This window comes from Cydia amplana, chromosome 21, assembly GCF_948474715.1.
Source record: "Cydia amplana chromosome 21, ilCydAmpl1.1, whole genome shotgun sequence".
Lineage (NCBI taxonomy): Eukaryota > Metazoa > Arthropoda > Insecta > Lepidoptera > Tortricidae > Cydia > Cydia amplana.
This window is the reverse complement of record NC_086089.1, coordinates 10,817,231-10,828,891: the sequence shown is the minus strand read 5'-3', so window position 1 is coordinate 10,828,891 and position 11,661 is coordinate 10,817,231. Positions and strand designations below refer to the sequence as shown.

The 11,661-nt window shown below is 37.0% G+C and overlaps 1 protein-coding gene across 1 annotated transcript in view; it reads left to right on the top strand.

Annotated features, from left to right (window-relative positions):
- The first annotated feature begins 3,997 nt into the window (after positions 1–3,997).
- LOC134657962 (uncharacterized) overlaps positions 3,998–11,661 on the top strand; it is a 182,156-nt gene continuing 174,492 nt past the window's right edge. Inside the window, exon 1 of the mRNA XM_063513567.1 lies at positions 3,998–4,093. Within this exon, the coding sequence (XP_063369637.1) occupies positions 4,051–4,093 (43 nt within the window). The 5' untranslated portion in view covers positions 3,998–4,050. The remainder of the gene's footprint in view (positions 4,094–11,661) is intronic.

The window sequence follows — 11,661 nt, the reverse complement described above, 5'->3', positions numbered from 1 at the left end:
TCGCACGGCGCCGCTTGGGGCCAGGCGGAATAAGTATATTCTCATCTCGGCCAAAGACAACAACTGTTTCGTTCTATCTAGACCGGTTTACCCTATTGTGTAACCCTACCCTACCCTATAGTGTAACCCCACCATACCCTATCGACCGACGGCACTAACTACTGGACTATAAAGAACTCCCACGGCGCCGCTTGGGGCCAGGCGGGGTATACTCTCACCTCGGCGAAGGACAACAACTGTTTCGTTCTATCTAGACCGGTTTACCCTATAGTGTAATCCTACCCTACCCGTAGTGTAACCCCACCCTACTCTATCGACCGATGGCACCGTCTACTGGATTACAAAGAACTCCCATAGCGCTACTTGTGGACAGGCGGGATATATTCTCATCTCGGCGAAGGACAACAACTGTTTCGTTCTATCTAGACCGGTTTACCCTATAGTGTAACCCTACCTTACCCCCTACCTTATTACCAACCCTACCATATCCACCGATCCACATTGTGTTTTATAATTAAGTGTAATTAGCTAGTAGTAATAAAATGATAGGAATGTTTAACTTTAAAGCGTACCTATATTATTTTATTGTAAAGAGTGTTCCGGGTAAGATTGCAATGATTCCGAAACATTGTGGGAGATAAATACGTTTAATATGTGTTTTTTACTTTATTTAGGTAAAAGTAACTCATTACAATTGTGTACTTATTCATATTATTTACTTAGGTAATAAATACATTCCACGTGTAGTTTTTGTTTTATTTATTAAATTGTGTCCTCAATGTGGCTAGTTAACACATGTATAGTCTGACTAACAAGTTTTGTCAGTAACAGTAGCAAACTACTAGTTAAATACGGTTTGATTATATATTGTGTATAAAAATAAAAAGAAAGGAATGAATAACATATACAAATGTACGCGGATTATTTAAATAGCATCGTAAATACAATAAAAGAGTGTACCGAAGAGTGGTTTTATATTAAGAGCCATCTGTGTTAATTTTCCGGAACTAAATAAAGCGTTTCTTAACGTTCTGACTAAACAACGCCACCTGTCGGAGTTTTCCGAAACTACCTAGACAATCAGCGAACAATACTTTCATTTTCGCATTCACTTTTCCTAGTAAAATGATGTAACGTAACACTTGGTAAAATGGGTGTTACAGAGGGCGGAACGGCGGAACTAAAAAGAGGTGTATGTATTATTGTATTGCACAGTCGCCATCAGATATATCGAAGCAGGCAAGGCGCTCACAAATATCTGACACGCCTCTATTGTCAAGGCGTTAGAGTGCGTGTTCAGATATTTGTGATCACTTTGGCCGCTCCGATATATCTGATGGCGACTGTACAGTCGAAAGTTTTAATTTATGACCCATTTTGTACCTTGTAGTAGTAGTAGTAGTAAAATACTTTATTGTACAAAAAGAAACATAAAACATGAAAGAACACACATCATTAGTACAAAGGCGAACTTATCCCTTTCAGGGATCTCTTCCAGTTAACCCTTGAGCAAGAAGTCTCTAGCGACTTTCATATTGGTTGTCACTGTGACAAAGTACGAAATGGGTCATAATTTAATACTTTCGACCGTACCTAATTAAGTAACTCAATACGGAAGTAAGGTATATGCAATAGGGTATTTGACTCAAATAAGTTTCTTTTTTCGAACTGTCAAAACGATTTTGCTTTTATGGAATTTATATGAAACACTAGCACGTGACGTCACAGTCAAATGACCTACTCTTTATAGTTTTATACGAGATTTAAAATAGAAATTGTGTCTAAAAATAACTGCTGTCTACGTTTCTCTATTAATCTTCTCGTGCTTTATTTCATACATGGTGTAAAATAATTTATTTTAAATACAGTCAAATACCCTATTGTTTGAAATTTTAACACGCTTTTATTAGGTCGACCTGGGGCCTATTTCTCGAACGATATTAGTCTAATATTATTAGTCCACGAACTGTCAAATCGTATGGATTGCCATGCCAACACACTAATAATATTAGACTAATACCTACCGTTCGAGAAATGGGCCCCTGTATGTAATTCTATGTAATGGAATCTTGCAAGTTAAATTTGATCCACTTCCCGGTTTCCGATTGAGCTGAAATTTTGCATACACATGTAAGTCGGGTGACAATGCAATTTATGGTACCATCGAGCTGATCTGATGATGGAGACAGGAGGTGGCCATAGGAACTCTGTGATGAAACAATGCAATCTAATTGTGTTAGGGATTTTTAGAATTGTCTCGATGAGTATTAGTTGTCTGTCGTAAGAAAAGTACAGTCAGCGATAAAAGCGTGTACCAAAAATGAAGTTTTTGCCAATAACTTATTATTTTGATACTGTCTGAAGGCGCCCGCTGATTAACAGTCTGCCGGACGGAATCGGCCTGTCAGTTAGAACAAAATTTTGACAGTTCCGAACAACTGACAGGCCGATACCGTCCGGCGGACTGTTAATTAATCAGTGGGCCCCTTGAGTAAGCTAACTCTTCACATATATGCAGTGACAGAGTGTGCATGTGCTTCAAATCTTGTAATGTAACTCATAATTTGAACATTTTCGTGTTCTTCCCTCCTTCTTCTTCTTCCTGGGTTCGAATCCCGGTAAGGGCATTTATTTGTGCGATGAACACAAATATTTGTTCCTGAGTCATGGGTGTTTTATATGGATATAAGTATGTATTCTGCCCTCAAGCCGAATAGCGCTATCTCAAAAACTCACTGTACACTTGACTGTCTATTACCTTGATACCAACTTGATACTGTCGAAATAGTCCTACTGGACTGAAGCCATAAATTTGAAGAACAGATAACAATTTATTTGACGTTGGCTACGGGCAACACCGCCCTCAAGTCCATAACAAGAAAAAAACAACGGGTTGCACTCAGGGAGTGCCGGCAGAAGTGAAAACTCAATGACTAGTCCAAAATGTCTGCAGCACTATGTATATAATTGACCTCCTTTCTATTGAAAAACTTTAGTTCCGAAATTGCTGGTCAGTGAGCTTGTTTAAAATTCGAAATTCAAATTTGTAGCGTTAATTGTTTAAAATTCTAATAGAAATTGTAAAGTTACCTTGAAGACCTCGCATCTAAATATATTTGGTCATGATATTTTGAGTTTTATTCACCAGTACTAGAGTTCACTTTTATTAGCGATTTCATCAAGATGTAGCTTAATATTGAATTATATTTGAGTGATATAAAGTTAGAACGTAACTGTGAGATCCTCGTATTTCAGCCCGTACAAGATTAGAACCTTTTTCATGTACCTAATGTCATTGAGTTTTTCTTTATTGATTTTAATGCCATCTAAATGAGTGGCCATCTAAACCTTAAGGGGCCCACTGATTAACAGTCCGCCGGACGGTATCGGCCTGTCAGTTGTTCGGAACTGTCAAATATTTGTTCTAACTGACAGGCCGATACCGTTCGGCGGACGGCGAATCAGTGGGCCCCTTTACGGTCAAGTGATCGCCTTACGCTGTCTCGAGTTTATCATTTTTTCCCCACCTCAAAAAGTGCCCAGCGCCGCTATAGTTATTTGTACAACAAGATATCAAAGTTTGATATTTCTTCGAGTGCTTATTTTGAGTCCCGTGCAAGCGAAAGTAATTTAGATGTAGTAATTGATCTCGTGTAGTTCACAAAACTTTTCACCTCAGCAGTGAGAACATATTAGAGAACCCGAAAAATGTATTCCTTCTTCATCACTTACCTATTCACTCATGTTTTCTTAAGATATACCAACAATTAAGTTTTCACCTCAGCAGCTCAAACAAGGGTACTTTGCTACTTAAAACCAGTGAACAAAATCGAATTTTGCTCACTGTTTTTAAGTAGCTTGTTCGAGCTGCTGAGGTGAAAAAGAAATTTTCACTTCAAAAAATACGGGGTTCAGATTACGCTGGCTACGCTTGTGAATGCCTTATGTTCATCCCTCCTCGGGCGGGGGCGGTCTGCCTCTGCCTCACCTCAGATCGCGTTCAGCGCGCGCCCGGACCGCCCGCCATGTTTTAGTGTCTCAAGTGCAGTGATGCCGAAAATACTGCTAATCCTGCTTGCCATGGTCGTTGTAGGTAAGTAAATTGTTTTTATTATTCTACGTGATACGGTGGGTAGTTTGATTTTGAAATATCAATTAATGTTTATTAAACTTTATGGTTAGGTGGAATATCGAAATGATGATTTGGAAGCCTAGCCGTCTTTTTGGGGACTGTAATGTTATGGTAATATATTTTGTAGATTACCTATTTCCGTTATAAAAGGTGTTGTTATAATATTATATTGTTTTATTATGGTAAGTTGAAAATCGAGGTTTTCTTTTTACAAAATAATATTTTTAACAGGGAATATATATATATCTAATTCACTGATTATGTCAAGTCCAGGACATACAAATATATAGGTATTTGACCTGTATTTTGTAAGGCATTTATCAATTATCATATACTTATTGTAGTTTTTGTACCTATTTCAAAGGTAAAAAAATAATAATTTATTCAGAAAATTTCGTTAATGATACATACGGTCCTTAAAATAAATTCAGAGGTTGTACCTAATTTTATGAGAATATATTTAATTTAAAAAAAAATTACAAGTTAAAATATTTTTGATACCAACTATGTAAAATAATTATAGGTAGGTACCTATTCTTCATCACACTCGGTCAGTAAATGTGGAATTGCACGCAGGCTTAGCGGGAGTAATAGAAAAAGCGTTTTCCCTAGGGAGTAATGAAGTTTCTAGTACAATAATTAACAGTTTTTTGTCTTTAAGTACTTCATTTTTGTATCGCAAGTGTGATGAAAAACATTGTGTGTAACTCGGGGCGTAATAATATTGCAAACTCGAGTCTATAAATCGCTCCGGCAAGCCGTCGCAATTTAACATACTCTCGTTTGCAATATTTAACTTACGCCCCACGTTGCACAATTTACTATTTCTAATAGATATTTAGATTATTATTTAGATAGATTTAGATATTTTACAGTTAGTAAGTATTTTCCTTGTTTTGGTGTGGTGCAAATTTTGTGTTTCAACGGTGGCAAAATTTGTTTAACTCTCGTTACTCTCGTGTCTTGAAACCCTCGCAACGCTCAAGATTCCAATTTTGGACTTTTTCGCTTGATCTTGTTCAATATTAGCACGAGAGGTTAAACAACAACTGTGCCCCCTTGTAAAACAAATCCCATCAAAAACATTACATACCTACTGTAAAAAGATGCAAGTCTCGCAATTCTTCAACTACTTACAAAAAAGTTTTGAGATGTAATGTGAAACCAAGTCGGTTATTTTAGTCAGTGCCAGGGGGTGTTAAAACCGTATCAATAAGATATCTTTAATTTATAATACCTATAATGACTTGGCCGTGCCTCTTTGTTTTGCTCGACTTGGCGGGGGCACTGCCGTGCCCCCAGATAACTATAATTTATTTGGTTTGAAAATTGTATGAAACAATATGTATAAATATATACAAACGATATATCGGAGCGGCATTTTAAGGTGTTCACACATATGAAATATCCGAACACGCACTCTAACGCCTTGACTTGATAGGGGGGTTTTCAGAAAAAATGGTAGGTACCATTTACTTTTTTTCGAAAAACCATCAACTTTTGAGTTGTTTAGACTCAGAATCACGAGTACTATTGAATGAGACAAAGAAAAAAGTGTTTCAAATTTTTCAAATTTGGGATCTTTTATGTTATTTCTACTCAGAATCACGAGCTCTTTTGCTCCTAATAGGAGAAAAAAAGTGTCCCAAAATTTCCATACATATTTCGATCTTTCCATTCCGAGACCGCCATACAAAGTCTATGAAAAATGGTAACGGAATAGAAATAAAAACCTTGGGACACTTTTTTTCTCCTATTAGGATAGAAAGAGCTCGTGATTCTGAGTAGAAATAACTTTAAATCAAATGGCCCAGTTTTGTAACGGTCCATACAAAATGTATACGAAATGAAAATGCGTAACAAAACTGTAATTTTAAAGGGACACATTTTTTTCTTTTAAAATCGATAGTCCTCGTGATTCTTAAGCCAAAAGTTGAAGGATTTTCGAAAAAAAGTAAATGGTACACTTTTAAGTGAAAAAGATATTTGTGAGCGCCTTGGCCGCTCCGATATTATCTGATGGCGACTGTGCCATCAGTAGGAAGTAATAATTTAAATATTTAGGTACCTCTACCTCGGGTATCTATTCAAGTTTTCAGTAGAAAGCTTAGCACTTTGTGCTCACTAATGTATTAGTTAAGGGAAAGTTCTGGAACCTTCCAACAGGCTTCCTTGGAATCCATCTAGGTATACTAGGACATTATACAATACAATACAATACAATACAAATACTCTTTATTTCACACCTCAAAAAGAAAACAACACAAAAAGAAAACAGAAACACAAGCAACAACAACAACAACAACAACAACAACAACCGGTGCTAAAAAGCGATAAGACCGCCATTATCCATAGGCGCATTATCTATAGGCTATATTTTTAGCACGGTTCGACTAACTAAAGTGAGCTATGGAGTCATACTCATACTCATCCTCATTGATTAATTTCGTCCGGATCGTTTTAAAATATCCTGACTACCTACTTTAGATATGTTATACTGTTTATATGGGACCCTGGGGTCCGCTTGGCAACTAATCCCAGGAATCGGCGTGGGCACTAGTTTCACGAAAGCGACTGCCATCTGACCTTCCAACCCAGAGGGTAAAGTAGGCCCTTATTGGGATTAGTCCGGTTTCCTCACGATGTTTTCCTTCACCGAAAAGCGACTGGTAAATATCAAATGATATTTCGTACATTTTAAGTTCCGAAAAACTCATTGGTACGAGCCGGGGTTTGAACCGGACTGGATTGCAAGTCGTACGCTCTTACCGCTAGACCACCAGCGCTTGGATTAGAAAAGTACCGTATTATAATAACTTCTTACCAAATCCCCTCAGAATCGGTAAACCTATGTCACCTATAGGTATTCACCTATTGACACTCGCTCTTGAATCAATCAACGCTGTCAACGAAACCAAATCGACATTATATACCTGTCAGCGAGACGGATGTTTGTCGACGTCGATAAACGATGACGGGCGAGTCGATAAAGGGGAGGGGTGGAGGGGGAGGGGGCTTCAGAAACGTGGGATAGAGAAGCCAATTCAAATTTTCATTACAAAAATGATCTAATTGATGTCAGTTGCGCGTTCTAGCTCGTACATGTCCGTACATATTGACGAGAGCGAGACGCACGGGCAGACATTAGATCATTTTTAGGGTTCCGTACCCAAAGGGTAATAACGGGACCCTATTACTAAGACTCCGCTGTCCGTCCGTCCGTCCGTCCGTCCGTCCGTCCGTCCGTCCGTCCGTCTGTCACCAGGCTGTATCTCACGAACCGTGATATTAGCTAGACAGTTGAAATTTTCACAGATGATGTATTTCTGTTGCCGCTATAACAACAAATACTAAAAACAGAATAAAATAAAGATTTAAGTGGGGCTCTCATACAACAAACGTGATATTTGACCGAAGTTAAGCAACGTCGGGCGGGGTCAGTACTTGGATGGGTGACCGTTTTTTTGCTTGTTTTGCTCTATTTTTTGTTGATGGTGCGGAACCCTCCGGGCGCGAGTCCGACTCGCACTTGGCCGGTTTTAGATACTTAAACCGCTGAATCTCCTACACTAAGGGCCACGTGCACCATTCACTAACCCGGAGTTAACCGGTTATACCTGGAGTTATCATGGTTACCAGTACAATTTGACACTGGGTTAACGGTTTAACCGGTTAACCCCGGGTTAATGGAATGGTGTAAGTGGCGCTAACCCAAGTAGAATGTAAGTGTCGGCAAAATCAATATACCAGCCAATTTAGAACTTAGAGTAATTAAAGGGACGTATAAGGGTGTCAGAAAAGATTTAAGCTGTATAAAAGGTATTTTACATCTCAAGCTGTATAAAAGCATTATGAAGGATACTGCGTAAGCATGAGGTGCTTTATCAGAATATAAAAATCTACTATAAAACTTTAGGTGTTGTGTGACACTACAAGCGAATTCTATCCTTAAAGCTGTATACAGGCTGTATTGTAGTATCACTTGGCACTTGTAGCTGTACAAAAGTATCTGTCAACTCCGTTTTAAAACTTTAAGAGTTGTGAGACACTACAAGCTAATTTTAGCGTAAAAGCTGTATATTGGCTGTATTGTAGTATCACTTGGCACTTGTAGCTGTACAAAAGTATCCGTTAACTCCGTTTTAAAATTATTTCTTATGGCGTAATTTTACTCTCCTATAAGTATAGTAGTTGTATAACTTCTGCCTATAAGGGTATTATAAAACGAAAAGAATAAATGATAGCTATAGTACAGCTTTTTTCTGTATTACTGACAGAGCCGATTAAAGCAATTTTGTGCCGTAATTTGACACTCGTATAAGTATAGTATAGATTTACGAGTTCTCACTGAGTGTATTATAAAACTGAAGGATTATACCTTATGTAAGGAGAACCAAAATACAGCCAAACGATTAAAAATATTCTATTGTAAAGCTGATTTGAATCCAAAAGCTATAAAAGTTACTTCACTAATTACATAGTAAAGCTACTAAGATTATAATGCTCTCCAACTATCTTGTAGGCTGTTTAAAAATTGTCGCAATTTTACAATGAATAAAAACATTATTAAATTATACAACGGGACTTAATCGCGTATCTAAGTTTTAAGATTTACCTCCGACGTTTCGAGGACGGCGTTGTCCCCGTGGTCCGTTGTATAATTTAATAATGTGTAAAAATCGTGAAAGTTTAAATCAGTGAATAAAAACATATTTAAAAATGTAATTAAAGAAATACTTGCAAATATTTAGCAAAAACTAAAGCCGTTTTAAGATTACCAGCTCAAAATAAATTGACTATAATGACTATAGCAAAAGAAATTATATTTAATAAAAAAAAATACATTCTAACCTTAAAAACAAGCACTAACTTAGCAATTTTTTTTTATTTTTCTTGTGTTTCTCTTGATTATTTTGCAGGCGCGTGAATATTTTGCCGGTAAATATACACAGGTTCACAATAAATATTAATCGGCACTTAGGTACCTATATATATAATATCCGCTCCCAAGATCCTGTATTAATATTTAAAGTCCCTTACTTATCATCCACTTATAACATTTGTCGCCATTACAAATATTACGAATGAACAAGAAGACATTTTAGTTTCTTAAATTATTTTTATTCTCTTGTATTTCTTTTTAAAAACTTATTTACAACTTATATTCTTAAATTATACTTATAAGATATTATCTGTAGTGTTAAGGTTTCCTTTACATCAAATTACAGCTATAATACAGCTATTATACAATTTATACAGCTTATATACAGCTACTCTACAGCTCCAATAACGCGAAAAGCTGTATAATTTGGGCCCTTTTTTAACTTATAAGGGCTGTATAAGCGCTTATACAGCCTAAGTGTACAGCTTATAGTATACAAATAAACTTATATACAGCTTTTATACAGCTTGAAATGCTACTTGGGAAGCGATTAAACAAAAGAATTCATCGCTTTTGCGACGAGTGGGTAGAACCCTCAGAGAACATTTCCGAGAAATTTCCAAGAACGATTCCGATAGATTTCTTTGTTCTCGGGAAAATTTCGAGAACGGCACGTCACTATGTACAGTCACCACACGGGATTGTTACGCCATTTTGGGTCCTATTTAAATTGGTTGTACTTAGAACCCTAAATGGCGTAACAATTGCGGAGCGTGATGGTACAAACCTCCATAGTAGCTCATACAGTCAGCAGCAAAAGTTGCTAAGCGGCGAGGTGTTCAAAATTACCTTGACACGCTCTTATTCTCTTAACAATAAAGTCGCGTCAAGATCATTTTGAACACCTGGCCCGCTTAGCAACTTCTGCTGCTGACTGTACAATATTGGAGACTGTCTATAGTTCGTTTTTTTAGCATCAGAAAAAAAGGTAAACAATCTTGACGTGCCTTTTTATTAAAAGCGGCCAAGTGCGAGTCGGACTCGCCCATGAAGGGTTCCGTATTTAAGCGATTTAAGACGTATAAAAAAAAACTACTTACTAGATCTCGTTCAAACCAATTTTCGGTGGAAGTTTACATGGTTATGTACATCATATATTTTTTTTAGTTTTATCATTCTCTTATTTTAGAAGTTACAGGGGGGGACACACATTTTACCACTTTGGAAGTGTCTCTCGCGCAAACTATTCAGTTTAGAAAAAAATGATATTAGAAACCCTAATATCATTTTTGAAGACCTATCCATAGATATCCCACACGTATGGGTTTGATGAAAAAAAAATTTTTGAGTTTCAGTTCAAAGTATGGGGAACCCCAAAAATTTATTGTTTTTTTTCTATTTTTGTGTGAAAATCTTAATGCGGTTCACAGAATACATCTACTTACCAAGTTTCAACAGTATAGTTCTTATAGTTTCGGAGAAAAGAGGCTGTGACATACGGACGGACAGACAGACGGACAGACGGACAGACAGACAGACAGACAGACATGACGAATCTATAAGGGTTCCGTTTTTTGCCATTTGGCTACGGAACCCTAAAAACCACTTTTGAAAAATAAGTCACGGCAAATAGGTACGTAACAATTATGAATCATATACGATTATTTACATTCTTTTACTTTCATAAGTAATAGTTAATGATTTATATAAAGCGTTTTTCAATTAAAAGACACACCAAGACCGCGTAGTCTTTTTATTATGCTAAAAAAACTAACTATATACGCGGCCGCGGTTTACTTACCGCGGATTAGGGCTGATTTAGACGGCGCGCGAACTCGTATACGATTTTAGTTACATTGCGGACCATTGAGGTTACATCAATTCAGCCCACCGATCAAACGACGCAATGTAATCAAACTCGCATTCGAGTTCTCGCCTCGTCTATATGACCCCTTATTGCGACAAAAAACGTGTGTGTACAAGAGGCCTAAGTTATGCACCATTAGTTGTAGTAGGACTATAGTTGTACGGTATTCATGAAGTTTACTCCGTACATAACTCGCACCAAACTAGTTAGTTCGAACCGGGAAATTTCAACCGGGTATCTTCAACCGGGTGGATGATCGATGCCCGGATTACTCGCGCCATATTTATTAATGCGGAACCTATATTTATTAACCAGTTTAGCAGCAGTAAAGCAGCTTTTTTCAACTATTTATGGGACGAAATGGGAGTCAGTACCCAGTGTAAATTTCATTTGATACTTCGATTGTAACTAATAAGTATTTACTCTAAAAGATTTAAGTTGGCTTAATTTTATATTAAAGAAAAAAATTGACAATACTTACGCTTCCGGCAGGACTTGAACCCGCATCCTCCACAATCCATGTGTTGCTCTTTTTTAATATAATATTTGGAATTTCGCTCGCAGACGTATCTGCTTGTTAAAAATTGATTAAGTTGACTTGACAAAATTCGTTAATGTAACTGTTTAAAATTAAAGAAACATAATATATTTACCAGTTTGAACTGTCAGTTTGATACTCTATTCATATATTTCTCTCTATAACTCTCAGTAACTCTGTATATAAATAAGTAAACTAGTTTGAACCGGGTAACTTCAACCGGGTGATCGATGCCCGGATTA